General features: G+C 36.0%; 2 protein-coding genes across 13 annotated transcripts in view; one reads left to right on the top strand and one right to left on the bottom strand.

Annotated features, from left to right (window-relative positions):
* Window positions 1-4,373: 4,373 nt before the first annotated feature.
* The window catches only part of LOC149398055 (uncharacterized), an 86,685-nt gene continuing 73,011 nt past the window's right edge, over window positions 4,374-18,047 (bottom strand). For 2 of the 12 annotated variants that reach the window (XR_016296905.1, XR_016296903.1), the window contains exons 3-9: window positions 6,334-6,482; window positions 6,138-6,204; window positions 5,990-6,065; window positions 5,731-5,797; window positions 5,370-5,438; window positions 5,231-5,287; window positions 4,374-5,051 (exon numbers count right to left, since the gene is read on the bottom strand). Coding sequence is in view for 5 of the 12 variants with exons in the window: in XM_089613942.1 (XP_089470068.1) it covers window positions 4,919-5,051; window positions 5,231-5,313; window positions 5,731-5,797; window positions 5,990-6,045 (339 nt within the window). In the remaining 7 variants the exon portion in view is untranslated. The other 10 variants (XR_016296902.1, XR_016296904.1, XR_016296901.1 and 7 more) reach the window with 10 other exon arrangements.
* LOC149398057 (disease resistance protein RPM1-like) lies at window positions 15,707-18,028 on the top strand. Its single transcript, XM_089614440.1, has one exon. The coding sequence runs from the start codon at window positions 15,815-15,817 to the stop codon at window positions 18,026-18,028; it is 2,214 nt and encodes a 737-aa protein (XP_089470566.1). The 5' UTR covers window positions 15,707-15,814.

Below are 18,047 nucleotides of genomic sequence, written 5' to 3'. Positions count from 1 at the left end.
GTTGAAGAAGTTGTCATGTCGAAACATGAATCAGACCTGTTTAGAGAGTCCTTCTTTGGGCATTTTTTGGAGATGCCCTCGATAACCCGCTCCTCTAAGATCATCAGTAATCTTATGCTGAGGACAGGTTACTTTGACGGACTTCCAAAAGCAGAGGACAGATTACATATAGAGATTGGCGGCATCCCTAGGGAGTTCACCAGGGAAGATTTCAGCCTTATCACAGGCCTGTGAGTAGATGACTCCTACAAGGCGACGACCAACGAGTACGACGAGATTGCAGCCGGGGGTCTATTTGTTGAAACCTTCAAGCAAGGGGCACTTGCCACACGGGGCAACATTGCAGCACTCATCAAGGACTGGAATGACGTTGAGAAGCGAGTTCGATTTTTTCTTCTCCACTTCCTCTACAATGTGCTTCTCCCGAGCCAACGGAAAGTTGCCATGAAGAACAAATCATACATAAAGATGGTTGATGATCCGGCAACATTCAACGGATTCCCCTGGGGAAATGTTGTATGGGATCACTTCAACTTGATCGTGAGGAGTTTTGCGAAGAAAGCTGCCAACCCAAGTAGCCTATCCGAAACCAAGAAGGTCTATTTGGAAGCCTTTTTGCTACCTTTGCAGGTATAGGCGTACGAGTGTCACTACAAGAAATACGACATTTAGCGACGAAACTATTAGCGATGACTTAATCGTCGCTAATCACCCTTTTAGCGACGATAATACCGTCGCTGATTTTTTGGTGCCAAAAATATTGAAGTTTGGCGGCAAAGATAATTAGCGACGAAAATATCGTCGCTAATTCTTTTTTGTCGTCGCTAAGTTCGCGGGAAAATATTTAGCGACGATAAAATCGTCGCTAATTAGTTGTGAATTCAGTTAGCGACGATAATATCGTCGCTAATAATTTTGAATTTTAAAGAGGGAAAAATCCCTCCAATTTAATTAAAACAAAATCATTTAGCGACGATTTAATAGTCGCTAAATGTGTAAAAAAACTATTAGCGACGATTAAATCGTCGCTAATAGTTTTGAATTAATATCGAATTAATTTCGAATTTTAACGAAATGTAAAGATGGAAAAATCCCCCCAAATTAATTTAAACGAAATGATTTAGCGACGATTTAATCGTTGCTAAATGTGTAAAAAAACTATTAGCGACGAGTAAATCATCGCTAAATGCCTGGTTATGAACTGAAAAGGTAAGTTAATTTAACTACGAAATTTAAACCATTTAGCGATGATTTAATCGTCGGTAAATGTCTTTAAATCCCAGGTCGCGTATCAGTTTCACCCATTTGCTTCCCTGACCTAAAAATCTCATTTTCTCCAATCTCACCCAAAAACCCGATTCTCCTCCGACGAACCTCCGTCCTCCGCCGTCCCGAAGCTCCAGTAAGTCGCTCTCTCCTCACGTCTCTCTCTCCTCACGTCTCTCTCTCTCCTCAGATTTCTCTCTCCGAAGCTTGTCGCCGTCCACCGCCGTCCTCCGCCATTCCGCCGCCGACGCCGAAGTCCATCTCGTCCTCCCCGGTCCGCCTCTTCCTCCGCCTGCACGGCTCTTCCTCGATCTGCATCGCCGGTAAGTTTTTTTTTTATATATATATATATATATATAAGTTATATTTTCATAATTTAGTATATAAGGATATAAGTATTTATATAATTAGTTATAATTATATAGGATATAAGTATTTACATAATTAGTTATATATATAATTATTTAGGATATAAGTATTTAGGATATAATTTAGTATTTAGGATTTAATTACGATATAATTTAGGATAATTTAGGATGTTTGATAATTTAAAATTGTAAATTAGGATTATAGATTAATTATGTATATAAGTATAGTAGATTAGAGATTAATAAATTAGGAAATGTAATTTTGTTAATTATGTGAAATTAATTAATTGGTTATGGATTGAAATTGAAATTGGATTTAATTTTTGTTAGAAATGAATAAAAATGGGACATATGTGAATCACTTTCCGCTCGGATCATATCCCGAATTCTCAAGACATAAGTATTTAAGCATCTTCAAGTAGTCATTAACGAATGAGTCAAAGAACCCGGTAATATAACCTAAAAATCTGTGATCACTTCAGGATTTAGATCAAGTCTCATTGTGACCATCAAAGCGACCTCGATTAGTGTGCCGTAACGATGCTTAAACGACACATCAACAACCAAAATTTTTCCATGTCATACACATACCAAATGTGTAGAATCACTACCACAAAAATGCCCTTTAACTATAGCCTTTAAATGTAGTCTATATAGTTTCTCTACGGTTTTTTTTTTCAGGCGTCTATCACACCGGAGTCTTTCCACTTTGCATAAGACTTCGTTTTTTTGCCGTAGTTTCTTATACTATCCAAAACTGTAGAGAAACTATACTACTATGATATTTACATGTAGTTTAAACTGAATCACTACGTTTTTACCATGTAGTTTTTTATTGCTTAATTAATTTATATTCTATATGATTACATGGTTATAATGCAGTCTTTTATTGTTGTTGCGAATTTTCTCGCACACGCAAGTGCACGTGGTCGCAATAGTAATAAATCGTAAGAACGAGTCGATCCCTCGAGGATTAGCTAAATAAGGAATCCGATAATCACAAGCTAATATAGAACTAAATATAGTTGATTGAATCGTTGTCACAAAAATTCACTAACACGTCACAAAATTAAACAACTAGATGCACAAAAATTCTATTGGATAAAGGGAAGGACTATGGTTCACGGGTTCACAAAACAACTTGGATTCGCTGAATTAAGAAAAGAAACAAGCTATCGAGATTCACATTTTTCACTACTCATACTCACTTTAATAGAATTGAAAGATCTCTTTCAAGCATCTAACAACCTAAACCGATACCGGAATATCATCTCTCGATCTCAACTCCTAACAAGCACGGCTAGCATAAAAAAACAAGAGTATTCTCACGAGTCTAAAACAACCTAGCTATATCTAGCCTAGGAATGAATTCTAGTAATCCACACAAAAACACAACAACGTAATCTTTCTCAAACATTAGAGGTGAACATAAAACAAGCATGAGTTCATGACATTCATACAAGCATTAAGCATAGTTGTGGATTAAGTAAAAGTGAAAAACAACAACCTAACAATTCTAATATCATGAATCCTACATCGTAATGAGCCCGCTACACCATAGCCCTACATGAGACTAGTTCATATTAATAACCATGACAATAAAAATACTTAAAGATGAACACAAGAACAACACATCAAGAAACATCATAAGCATATGGAGAACTTGAATTATAAGAGTTTAGAGAATAGAACACTTTGATTAGGATTGTAGCAATGGTAGAAATCTGCAGCTCTCTCCTTCTCTTCAAATTGGAGCCACAAGTATCAACAAGTCTGGAATTTTTTTGGAAAAATAATGAAAAACTAAGAAAATGAAAAGATGTTCTTGATAGATTCTAAAAATCTCATTCCATGCATGCCTTCTTCTGAGTACATTGGTCTTTTTAATGTTGAATGGGCTTGTTTTCGGAGCAATCCAAGCCTTCAAATCCCATCCAATGGCTGAGAATTGCTAAAAAATTGAAGAAAACGAAGTTTGTCAGGACGACCGCGCGCCGCGCGCTTCACCCTGCGCGCTGCGCGGTCCTTCTTTTCGCTTCCGCGCAGTTCGCGCGTAAGACTATGTGGCTTTTGGTGCAGAATTTCCACTCCGCGCAACGCGCGAAATGGACCTCGCGGCGCGCGGAGTTGGAAAAAATGTTTTCTTCGCTTCTTTTCTTCGTTTTTGCTCCGCCCCGATTAGCTTATTTTTCCATATTGAGACTCCAAACACTAGTAGAACCCATATAGACCTGAAAATCCATCAAAAACACTCTAGAGATAATAAAAATCATTGAGAAGTCGTTGGTTTTAAGCTCGGGAGATAGGAGTTTACGCGTGATTAACGCACCTATCAATTGTTTAATTAATTTATATACTATATAGACTACCAATTTTTGTTGTAGTTGTATCGTACAACTACTTTGATTACCTGTAGTCTGTAGTGTTTACTTATCTTGTAATCTAAGACTACGATTATAAATAGTAGTTTATGGATCTCTTTGTATTATAAATTTTATTTAAAAATTCAATTTTTCTATTAAAATACATGCTAAAATAAATTCAAAACACAACAAAACAAAATACAATATTGTTAATGTCGAATTCTTGATCGATCAACAATCACAAATAACAATATGCTTATATTTGATTTTATTTAGTGAGGGTTTCAGAAGACGTTGTATAAGAAACTATTACGAAAATTAAATGATATCATAAGAAGAAAATAAGAATAAACTTTATTGATCATGAAACTGGGTTACAAAGGGGGATGAAGTGACGAGATCAAGATGACGAACTCAAGACTGTAAACAATACGAATATAAGAAATGATGGGTTGAGAGTTGGAATTGTAATCTTGCGTGTGTGAAAATCGACATCGGATCTTCTATTTATAGACGAGGCGGAGCTTCTTCGTTGAAGACACGTGCTGATTGATCCATTCTGCTCGTCAGGTTGAAGTCGTCTCAGATCCGGTCTTCGAGGCGAAGTATACTCTTTGATTGACTGATTCTTCTAGCCAAGTGGACGTGGTCGAGCTGGAAAGCGTGACTGGACTTGGGCCGATCTGTCGAGATCGAACTGGACCCAAAATTGATTCCGTGGGCCGATCTACAAAATGGATAATGGGCTTTGATCGAGCCGAAGCCCATTTGAGATAAATATTTTAAATAATCAAATTTTTTATCACCCCCACAAATATATACTCTCATATTTAATAAAATCATCATGAAAAGTCATTTACAATTTATAAAGGCATGCAAACAATGCACACAATTTACTTAGTCAGACAATGAGATATAGTATTACATGTTCTTAGGCTGAGAAGAGAACCTATAAAATAAAACAAAGGTTGAGAATCGGATCTGTGGGCGGGGACAAGAATCTGCATCATTACACAAAGATGAATACCCGAAGATCGCCGGCGGGGATGAGAATCTGCATCATTACACACACAATACTCACACTCAATACACATATAGATCAGTAAACACACATCACACATATATATATAGTGATGATAGTGAGTGTCGGCACCGTTTGCCCATTGTTTGTGTACATCTCTTTCACAACATGCAATCCCATATTCAATATTTCTCATTTGAAGATAGACTTACCGGAGGTGGCTTGGACAAGCTCGTCTATCGGATATCGGCTCAGTCCCGCACAACGGCCTGAAATTAAACACTCGGCATTGGGCCTAGTGCGTTCAAGTTTGATATGCACACGAGAGTAAAAAAAATACAAAACACATACTCATAATCAAATAGAATATAAAGCCAGTGAACATCGGATCAGGACAGCAGCTCGACCACGACAACAACACTGAAAATAATAAATAAAAATTAAACGAAATAGATACATCACACATACAGCTTAGGTCCCAACGATTAATCAAACATCGGCGATATGCACCAAAAAATAGGAAAAGGGATCAGAATATTAAATTGAACCAGCAACAACCAAATTCAGAATAAAAATGAACTTGAATCAATATTATCTAATATCAACTCAATCATTTAATACTCAAGTTCTATTTCTCACGTGAACTAGTTTCATAGCAAGAATACTTTAAGCTGGTGTTTCTTCTCAAAACTATATCTGAACAAGAAATTACCTCAAATGAGTGGTTATCGTTAGCTAGCTCAGCCCTCCATGGGCGCTCAATAGTGCCTTTTGAAAGCCTACACACCACAAAAGAAAATAATAATTGTAATCCAGAATAGATAATCATCAACTAGATTTGAAATCACCACAAAAGCACACAATATCCTGCACAACACATGTAATAAGTTCTACAAGTTGCATATTATTACCAACACCATTGATACCTTCTGAACACTTGGACCAACTATAGCACAACAGAGATTACTTACAACGGGTCGAGATAAATCACTTCGCTGTCCGTCTTGCCGCTGCTGCCCCGTCTCATCTTCACCCATGTCCACGTCTCTGAGCTTGCCAGAAACCCCCGCGTTACTTCGTCACAAAAGGAAACACGGGACAAAGCAGGGTTTAACTTACAAACACAACTAGACGAACGCTGGTCCGGCGCAACCGGCCACAGATCCTTCTGAAGCTCCTCAAAAACCTATCCACAAACACAACGCTCTCTCAACTAATCAAAATTCAGCAGAGCTTTAATCACAAAAAAATGAAGAAGGACGAGAATCGTAACGAATTGAAAGTGAACTCGCACTCGGAGGCTGGAAGGAGAAACCTGGAGATGGCGTCGTGAGAGAGGCCGTCTTTGGCGGCGGCAATGACACCCGCGGGATTTGACTTGTACCAAAAAAAATGAAGCAAACCTCTTACGGTGGCGAGCCCAATCAGCGATGCTCGTACACTTATATCAACCTGTCACCAAGCCTATCCAACCAGCTCAAACCGATCATCAAACACAACCACATATCACAAAACAAACAGAAACAATTCACATAATCAGAATTGATAACCATTCAGAATCCTCACAAATCTGAAGTACCCAAATCAATCCAAATCCGAGCAAGCAAGTCTAAAAATCCGAAATTGAACACGTGAACATCCAATTCAATAACCGAGACCTAATCCTTAATCTAGAGGTTCAACCTTTATAACATGAAAACCCCCAAATCCATTTTCCAATTTTCGGCCAAAACAAGAGCAGTAATCAGAAATTAAATCCTAGAGCGCACACAAACAAAGAATACACGAATCCAAATCACCATTATCCATGAAAACAATCTGTAACCCTAAAATCGGAGTAAAGAGAAGAAATAAGTATGAGGTTTCTTACCTCACGACGATAAGAAAATTGGCGCGCTAAACCTCTTCCTCATCCACAACTCGCGCCTTCAAACCTTGAAGAAAATCGAACCCAAACTATCAATCCTGACACAAGAAGAAGGAGAAGAACTCACACGAAGAAGAAGAACAGAGAACGAGAAGAACGGAGAAGATGAAGATAATGAGACGAAGAACTCACCTTCACACCCCGCCAACAAAGAAAAGCTCCGACGAACTCTCTCTCTCTCTCTTCCTCGGTTTCTCTATGGTTCGCGGTGGGCTGTTTTTTTTTTCAAAAAATTAGCAAAATAGCGGATTTGCTAAATAGCCAAGGTTTTGTAAATATTAAGTAAATAGTCTTTCTCGGATGATATGGCCCAATTAGATATTTTTTCAATTTCGAAATCTGTCCTTTTAGAGTTTTGAATTCTGAAAATATTTGAAATTTGAATTTTTTAGGCTTTCCAGAATTTTAAATTTGAACTGGCCGAATTTATGTGTGTACACGATTTAGTTGTTTAATTATTTCCTTATATGTAGCAACTGAATTAATGTGGCTGTGCATTGTTATTTTGTTTCCTTATATATTTGATTTTTATTCCTTATTTACTGTTTTGATTATTTCTTTACTTTTTAGTTTGATTTTCCTTAATAGTCGCTATATTGATCTTCCTTATTTACTCTGAATGAATCAGGTCCGTATTCTTTTCTTTTTTTTTTGAAATTTTAGGCTATTTTCGCACAGGTTTTCAAAAACTACTATTGCATTTACGTATATTTACTATCACTGTTATGTTGCAGTTAAGCTTTTTGAACGTCAATGGCTGGAAAACCATAATATATTGTCAGGTGGTGTAAATACAGAATGTAATCAACATGATTTACAAATTGTTTTCGGTAGACGGCGTTATTGTGAGCGTCTTATTTCTTACGGCAGTTATTTTTGTTCTCGCCGTCGTGGTTGAGTCATATTGACCATGTTTGCAGTAAATACACGTTAATATTCCAATTTCATTAGATATAACAAATTCATAACTTGACATATTCAGCTGTAAATACATGGAAATATCTTCGTCACAACTTTTTAATTGACATTTTCGACAGTAAATACACGTTTTAACAAAGAAACAATAACATATAAAATACTTAGACATCATATTCTTTTTCAACAACATCACACCTAAGTCATTGACATCTACATGCACACATTTTTCCTTTTAATTAGACCACAAGCCATATTTAACTCGTCCACTAGTAAATACACACAAGTCATTGACATATTATGCAGTTAATATATGAATCTTTATCCTAAAGGAAGATGACTAACAAAAAATCCATGTTTTTCAAAAATCGAACCCAAAAACCCAGATTTATCTTTCCATCATGTGAAAATCTTTGTCGGAAATTAGTAAAACCCCTTTATTCCATAACCGCTACAAAAAAAATCATGTTTTCCTTGTTTTATTGTGTAAATCGATGAAGAAAAATTGTAAATACGAGTTACAATAGGAAGAAATCTATACATGCATACCAGATTGAGATTTAATGGCCAAAATTGCTCGTCGGGGAAGATGAATAGAGTTCGTCGGGGAAGGGTGAAGCGTTTTTGGAAAACTTTTGGGAGAAATTTTTTTTATATGACCGAGAGATATGCGGTTATGAAGGTAAACGGTTTCAAATAAATGTGATTAATGTCCTCAATTCTCGGAAATCTCGATATCAATTTAATTTTTTTTAGTAAGCAGGTTTTACGATTAGGCTGGAAAATATTTGGGTATTTCTGTAAATTTGGACGTGTATTAAAGACAACTGGCTATTTACTTAGTATTTACAAAATCTTGGCTATTTAGCAATTTTAAAGGTTTGAATTGGCTATTTTGCTAAATTACCTTTTTTTTATCGAGCGTAAAAATTTCCTTGTGTAAAGTCATAGTGTTTTATATTTCTATACTTGTCATTTTTTTTTGTTTTTCATATAACTCGCCTAAATGAAAATAAAAATGAAAAGTTTGGAGGTAAACTTCCCTCCTTTTTCAACTTATTAAAATTTTAGCAAATTTTTTTAAATTTTAAGATTTAGACTCCGTCTTTTTGTTGACTGTAGAGAAATTTGCTATAATCTCTACAGTTTTATACTTGAATGGAGTCTAACGAACCCCCAAAAAGAGATGAGCGTAGTCTACTTTAAAAGACTTCAGTTTAAGACAAAACCGTAGACTTCTAAAAAAAATAACTGTAGTTAAATGCCTTTTTTCCTGGTAGTGAATGGTCCCCCAAGTGATTAACCTTTCAGCTGTGTTCCACATATGTGATTTTAGATCCAGCTATCTAGGCATGAATTAATCACCGACCATGTTTTAGCTCACCGTCCGAACTTAGGTGTCCAATATGTAATTCAGTTTAATACGGATTCTATGAATGATAGTTATTGATTCTAACTGGAAAACAACTCACTAATCAATAATTGTTAATAAAATAAGCTTCATATTATATTCAATAATCGTACATGTTTATTTTATTATTTTCGGTGTGCAATATTCCTAACAAATATACCTAATCTAAAATTTCAGTTGCACCGATAAATAAAATTCGTTAAGTTTGACGAAAATGCACGTGGTAGCCTCAGAACGATTTAATATTTTTTCTTTAAATTAATAAAACATTAATAATATCATTATTATAACAAAAAATATTTAAACGAAGACTTAATTTAAAAAAATTTGATGTTAAAATATTAAATGAAATAAAGAAATAAATATGAAATGATTTTCAATAATATTATTTTGATAATAAAAATTAATTAATATTTTTTAAAAAAAGAGATTATTAATGTTTGATTAATTTTAAGAATTAAATTTCAAAACATTTTTATAATATCAATGATGCTTAATTATAATATAAAATTAGTTTTTCCTTATATATGTATCTATATATATATATATGATATTATTAATGTTTAGTAAAATTTTAAAAAAATTATATTAATAAGGTTGTTATACTAATATCCATTGAACTTAACGTTATGGTGCAACTAAAACTCAACATTGAGTGTCTTTGCTGCAAAAATAAAGAATAAGTATTTAAATGTAGGAAAAATGATATTTTTGGTCCCTCAACTTTGTCACCAGTAACAAGTTGGTCCTCGAAAAAAAAAAACTGCATTATTAATTACCCATTCGTCATAGCCACAGTTTCCCATTTGATCATTATGTTATTTTTGACATGAAAACAAACGGGATTTGACCATGTGACTATCATTTGTTGAAAAAATGGTATATTGATAATCTCTGATGGCCATGACATCGTCGTCGGTAGTGACATAAGTTTTGAGGTCCTCAAAAAGTTTTGACTCGGCAAGTAATTGTTTTTGGATTTATGAGATAATTTTGAAATGAAATATCTCGTTTTAATTTTCATTTTTTTGGGTTCATCATCGAATGGATTTCTACAGTGGGGGATTGTCAATACATGATAATCACATAGCCAAATCTCATTTATTTTGACGATATAAGTAACAGAAGGACCAAATGAGACATTGTGACTATGAAGAAAGGGTAAAAATGCAGTGTTTTTTGTTTGGGGACCAACTTGTTATTAGTGAAAAAATTGAGGGACAAAAATATCATTTTTCTTACAATGTATGTTTCCGAAAATATTAAATATTTATTATGCCATTATCTCATTTTTTATATACATAAAAAATAGGAAAAATCGTACATAATAGCCATATGAAATTTATTGATTAACAAAATAGCCAAAGTTTCAACTTTTCAGCAAAGTAGCCAAGTTTACATTTTCAAATTTTTTTTTACAGTTAAGATTAAAATTTTTTACGATTATTGTAAGCAATTTATTATTTTTAAAAAATTAGTCCTGGTGTCAAATTTTGTTTTGAAATCAGATTATTATACATTTTGACTATTTCACTAAATTAAAACGAACCTTGACTATTTTGCAAATTCATGACTTTAAATTAATTATTTAGCTACTTCACCCTAAAAATAATAAATTCGTTATATCGCCGGGCTATAACTAGCTTTATGAACAAAGTCACAAACACGGGCGGCCGTGAAAGTTTAACAACCTCATTTTTATTTAGGAACCAACTCCAAAAGTAATGTTTGTAAAAAAAAAACAAAAAAAAAAAACTGAGCCTTTGAATTCACACACGGTGAAGCCGTGAAACCGAACCCACCCACCACTGCGGACGCACCGTCAAAGCCAAACGGGTCAGACGAAGCCCTAGCCTTTACCAAGCTTCTCTCTTTCTTTTTTCGCTATTTCAATGGAATCCTGTTTCTTGGTTAATCAGTGCAGAGAAGAGCTAGTTTTGTTGATATTCGCAATTCAAACACGAATTCCGCTGTCATTTTTGCTCAAAATCTGGCCTCGCGTTGAGAACATGAGATCGGTTTAGTCAAATTTGGGTCGAAATTCGGTGAATGTCAATGGAGTTTCCGAAACTAACTCTCAGAGGACCTCTACAACTGATACTCCACGTTCGGCCACGTGGAAAATTTTCGCTAACTGTCGATAAAAATAGACTCATCGGCAAAGCACACAAAATGTTCGACGAAATGCTCGGGAGAAACGGCGTTTGTTATAGCTCTATGGTATGTTCCGAGGCTTGAGACGGAGTCTCAAAGAGTCTCTCTTAATCGGATTTCTCAATGCTAGTCCCGCTTTCGAACACGAGAAGATGGCTCGACTTGGCCATTTGAAGTGAAGAGTTATAAGTTCGTGTCTATGGTGATCTTTGAGAGGCACGAGGAGTATAAAGCTATCGTCTCCGACTGGAATGTCAAAGATGATTAGTTCTCTGGCGTCGGGTTGTTGAAGAACTGAAGTGGTTTAAGAGAATGACATTCATATAATGTTCTCAGCCTGGAATCCCTCAAGCCTCAATTTTGATGGGGAGTCATGTTAGGCCGTTTGATAGAACACTATCAACTCTTTTTAGTATAAGAGAACACAGGGTCTAAGAATTTTTTTTTTTTTTTTTTTTTTTTTTTTTGTCTTTTTTTTCACTGAATAGTGGGTAAGTATAAATTCAATTTGGAATTTCAATGAAATAATTGGCTGCGTAGCCATCCTAACCACTAGCAATTTTTTTTAGCCAACCTTTCGTTAATTTCCTGTAAATAGCCATATTGCTTACGTGGCAGCTTATTAATTAAATTAGGTTTACACTTTTGCCTTTATTTAATTCGCAGATTTTTTTAATTAGGCAGTTTTTTTTCTTCAAATTTCTAATCAAATAATGAAACTGAATAGGGAAGTTTTCAAATTTGAAATTTGAAATTTCCTGCAGATTTTGAAAGTTATTAGCCCATTTATTCTTATGTATTTGGAAGTTTTCAGCGTTGACTTTAGGTAATTAGTATCTATTTTCGTGGAAATTTATATGGATAAAATCTGTAAATATATTCTTCATTTATTGATATTATTTTGTCTTCCATATATTCATAATTTCCATAATTTTCGTGCCCAAAATATTTCCAGAATTTTTTTCAGTTTATTTACACAAATATACTGTAAATATGCTTTGTATTTACAGTGAATATACTGTAAATATGCTTTGTATTTACAATGAATATACTGTAAATATGCTTCGTATTTACACGAATATACTGTAAATATGTTTTCTATTTACACGAACATACTGTAACTGTAATCCAACAACAACACTGTCACTGTAATCCAACATTTATCCCAAGCCAAGCCAACCTAAACCGAAGCTTAAATAAAAAAATAAAAAAATAAAAACTGTTCTTCGCCGAGTCCATGATTCCGATCGGGATCTTTGGACGTAGATCGCGGAGAGGAGGACAAAGTGAGAGGCGCCGGAGTTTTTTCCGGCGACGAGGTTGTTCTTCGTGGTAGATCTGCCTCTCAGCGTGGAGGACGGGCGGGCCTGCGCGAAGTTCCAAGCCGGCGCCCATTCTTCTCGTGGAACATCGAGAAGAGCACGAAGAACGAGACGAGGACGAAAGCGAGGTTCGAGATCACGTCCAGGACCATGATCGGCTGCGAGTACGCGCAACTCTCTCCTCCGCCGGATATTTGTTCTTCTCCGTCGTCTTTGTCATCGTCGTCGGCGAGGATGGCGGCGGCGAGGAGTCGAAGAGAGAAGGAGGAGGGTGTTGATGGAGTGGTGTGGTGGTTTCGGAGGGGAGGGTGGGTTGTGGAGAGAGTGATCGCTGCTTAGGGTTTCTGCATTTTTTTTCCTTTCGGATTGTGTTTCGTTCGGTTACTTGTGGTGGTTTTAATTTGGTTTAAATGAATATCCCTCGAAATCCGCGCGAGTAGTTAATGCCGAAATCTTATTTATTTTTTTAATTAAATGAATATATTTCTTGGGCGGGAAACTGCTGAACATATGGGTCATTTCGTCTGCTGTAAATAAATGATACTGGCTATTTACAGTATATTAACGAAATGTGGGCTAAAAAAAATTGCTTATTTTTTGGAGGTCATTTAACTTAATTACCTTTTTTTTATCAGCTTCTCTTGTTGCGCTATATTCCGTTTATTTATTTTCTTACGGCATCTGATAAACAAAAAATTGTATTTTGTTTTTATTACATTGTATTTTAGCCGTGTCAATAAAATAGGTTTGAATACAATAACTATGTTCTTATGTTTACATTGTATCTGATCAACAGTTTCGGAAGTTCGTCGCTATTCTGAAAGGTTCTCATTGCCAATAACCATGTTCTTATGTTTATTCGTTGATTATGGGATTGGTCTATGGTTGTGTCATTGACAGTATTACCTCAAGTCCGTCGTCTATTAATAGGTTGAGTGAGATTTAGCGCTATTTTTTGTTATGGTCTCAGCTTTTTATGCCTTTTTGTAGCATATCTGGTAGCTCTTACTGTCTATATGCTTTTCTACATTGGCTTTCTATGTTAATTAACAATAGACGTTTTATGGTTGCCAACACTTCAAATCGTAATTACCGAAGAATGAATTGCTAATCTATTCTTGGATTTTGATAGTTCTCTCCGTTCATCTCATCAACTTCAAATCGTTTTATGGTTTGAAATTGAATGTATTAATATGCAACGCCCACTAAAAGCAATGGAGAGCAGGGCAGTGACTCAATCTGGTGATACTGTTGCTTATTCTGTCTTCAAAAGTTATTCCATGTCACGTAGCCCATGAAAATGAATGAATGAAGCGAAGATATAAACAAACAAAGAGAAATAAAAATTGTGTAATTTTGACTATTTTTTTATTAATCAATGTTTTTCCTAAAGAAAAGTCTGTTGTCTATTGTGGTGGAAATTCGCCTAAAAATACAAAAGCAGCTAGTAAATTGAGTTACTTATATATGTAGTAGAGGCATATATCAACGATTAGTGGAATTTGCTAAGTATTGATCACTTAGCAACTTTGTCCGAAAGATTCCATCTCTCTTTATTTAGATCAGATCAAAGACAATACAAAAAACTAACACAAAGCCATGTGTTGTGTTTATATATGATGTATGTGTATGATCAAAGAAGCTGATAATCTTAATTAATAATGTTCTTGAATATCATCTCACGAATAGATAATACGTTGTTACAAGTCCACAACATACTAATGATGTTTTAAAAAGTCGTTTCAAAAGAGAGAGGTCGTCGAAATCAAGATCGAAATACCGTTACCGTTACCGTTCCGAGCTTCAGAATTTACTGGTAACCCCTGGTACCGTAAAGGAATACCGGGGAAAGCAGGAAAAAAAAGGAAACCGGTATCGTTAAACTTACCGTTACCGTAGAGGAATACCGTCAAATACCGTATTTATCGAGGGGAATCCAGAAAAAAAATATACAAAAAACATACAAAGTACGTAGGATAAAATTCATAAAATTAAAAATAGTGTACAATGTTTCAACACATTACCAAATTACAAACACAACAAAAACTAAGTCATAACAATTTCGTCATAAATCAATAAACAAGTTCAACATAACCTTAATCATCACTAACTAATCAAAAAATTACAAAATAATTCGGATTAATTACAAAAAAATTGTAAACATGAACACAAACTCTAAAATTAAAAACAAGTCATAACAATTTCGTCATAAATCAATAAACAAGTTCAAAATAACCTTAATCATCACTAACTAATCAAAAAATTACAACAAAATTCGGATTAATTAAAAAAATTAGAAACATGAACACAAACTCTAAATAAACACTACATTCATGTTCACAACTACCAATTTATACTTAATCTTCAAGAATTATCTAACAAATTTCTAAAATTAAACTCAAAATCATCAAAAAAACAAGAAATAGTCAGGAAACTCACCGGGATCTGGGCAAACCGGCGGGATATGGTGACTTTTGGCCGTCGCCGCGTCGGGAAGCTCTCGGGATGGCGGAATCCGGGCAGAATTTCAGGAAGTTTGGTCTTGCTCGCGTCGGAATTTCAAATCCCCTTTCCCGTCCTATTTTTGATTTTTTTGGGGGAAACCCGGGATTTATACCCGATTTTTTGGTTTTTTTAAACTGAACCGGACCGGGAAGTGGGAACCGGGGGTTCCCGGTCCGGTTCCCCCGGAATCACCGGAAGATTCCGATTTTTAACGTTTCGGTACCGGAGAGTTTAAAAAAGGGGGAACCGGTCCGTTTTCCCCCGGTATTTCAATCCTTGGTCGAAATACGGCTAGAGGATAAACCGAACCACTTTAGCCAATTATCACCCCACATTATATATATTATAATATGTACACACTGACACTGCAACAATGAATAATGTATACAAACAAATAAAACAAAAAATGTAACACGGTTTCTTATGCACCACTCGTTTGGGAAAAAATGTGAGCATTGTTAACTCTAAACGACCATAACAAAAAAAAAACACACACAAAAAAAAAACTCTCTAAACTTTGAAAGGTTTTATGTAGATCAGATAAAATCTGTATCAGTTAAGAATGGCAGAGACGTTCCTAAGTCCTGTGATTGAGAAACTGATTGAGCTTCTAATCGATGAAGTCAAGTCGTTGAAAGGAGTTCGCAAGCAAGTCAACAGCCTTCAAAAGGAGTTGGAGATCTTGGAGCCTCTTCTCCGTGACGCCGAAGCCAAGTCTGTGAGAGGAGAGTTCAGCGAGGCAACGAATGTGTGGCTGAGACAGCTCAGACACGAAGCCGAGCGCATCGAGGACGTCGTCGACGAATACACTTATTACGCCGAGCACCGCCGTCAAAGTGAAGTCGGTTTCATCGGCTCTCTGCGCAAGCCAGCTCACATCGTTACGACCCTGAAAACACGGCATCACTTAGCCTCCGAGATTCAAGAAATTGAAGAATCATTGCAAAAAATCAAAGACAGTGGTCTGAAGTACGGGCTGAGACCCTTCGAGCAAGGCGGATCAAGTGGCGGGGAAGGGAATTCACGCGTCGACCTTCGCATTAAATCACTCTTTCTTGAAGACAATGAGCTTGTTGGCATTGGATCGGTGTCGGCAGAGCTGGTGAGTACTTTGGTGGAAGGTTCGTCTGAGCGTACGGTGGTTTCATTTGTGGGAGAAGGTGGGATCGGAAAAACTACTCTCGCCAGGAAAGTGTACAACGATGTTAAAGAAAAAGGATGCTTTGACATTCATGTTTGGGTCACTGTGTCCCAATCCTACGACATCGACAAGATTCTCAAGATGCTAATGGCTGAGATCAGCTCATCTGGGGGAGAAATGGTCAGCGTTGAACAAGCGCTCACTCTCTTGAGAAGCTTGCTAGCGGCGAAGAGGTACGTGATCGTATTTGACGATGTTTGGCAAACTGATTTCTGGAGTGTCATAAAGCATGCTTTTCCTTGTAATAGCAATGGTAGTAGGATTCTCGTCACGACTCGTAATTCTAAAGTCGTAGATTCCTTTAAGTCAGAATCATGGGAAATGTTTGTCAAAGCGATGAAGACTTGGTCTACAGAGCAAGCGTGGGAGCTCTTTTGTAGAAAAGCATTTCCACGCTCAGGTTGTCCACCCGAATTGAAAAATTTGTCTCTTGAAATATTAAGTAAATGCCAAGGATTGCCACTTGCTGTTGTTGCTGTCGCTGGTTTGTTGTCGAAAAAGAAGCTTTGCAAAGTAGAATGGAAAAGAGTACTCGACAATCTCAATTGTGAATTTGAAGAACAAAGTGAGCTCTCAAGTGTTTCAAAAGTTCTCTCGCTCAGCTATCATGATTTGCCATACTATCTTAAATTGTGCTTCTTGTACTTTGGTGTTTTTCCGGAAGACTTTTTCCTTAACGAGGAAAGAATATCCAAAATTTGGATTGCCGAAGGCTTCATTGAGTCGAGAAAAGACAAATCGTTGGAACAGATCGCTGGCGAGTACATGACAGAGCTTATCAGTAGAAACTTGGTTTCATTTGAGTTGCGATATGGATCTTATAGATGTTTCAAGGTGCATGATTTGATACGAGACGTAATCCAAAAGAGAGCTAGTGATTTGGGATTTTATCAATTATTTGACAAAAATAAGCCGAGTTTTGAAAAGAAGGGTCGGCGTTTGATAATTCACAACACCGCAATAAATGTTTTGGAAAGTGTTTGTGATTTGAAGATTCGCTCGGTTGTTCTTGTTAACACTACTGACATATCAGATTCTTTTGTAGTTGGTCTATTCAAACAATGTAAATTGTTGAAGGTTGTTGATTTTGAAGATACTCCAGTTGATAATGTGTCAGATATAGGGTATTTGTTACACCTTAAATCCCTAAATCTGAGAGGCTCAAAAGTCAAGACTCTCCCGAAGTCCATCGGAATGCTACATAATCTGCAAACACTGGATGTCGCTGAAACTTTAGTGCGGGAGCTGCCACGTGAGATCAACAAACTACATAAATTGCGTCATCTTTATTGTGGCTTTTTGGACTCTGAAATAAAAAAGAGTGTCAAATCATATGTTGGTGTGAGGATGCATGAAGGGATTGGAAATTTGGAAGAGTTACAAACACTAGCTAGAGTGGAAGTTGATGTTGGTTTCATGAAAGAGCTACAAAGGCTGAGTAAACTTAAAGTTTTTGGCATTACAAAAGTGGGTGCAGAGATGTGTAAAGTCCTTTGGGAGTCTATTGAAAAAATGAAAGATCTTGAAGTGTTATTTCTAACCTCAATCAACAATAAAGAAGTGTTGAAAAAATGAAAGATCTTGAAGTCCTTTG

This window comes from Urtica dioica, chromosome 5 (assembly GCF_054948205.1).
Source record: "Urtica dioica subsp. dioica isolate 48M chromosome 5, U.dioica_male_clone48M_v1_H2, whole genome shotgun sequence".
NCBI lineage: Eukaryota > Viridiplantae > Streptophyta > Magnoliopsida > Rosales > Urticaceae > Urtica > Urtica dioica.
This window is presented reverse-complemented; position numbering and strand designations above follow the sequence as displayed.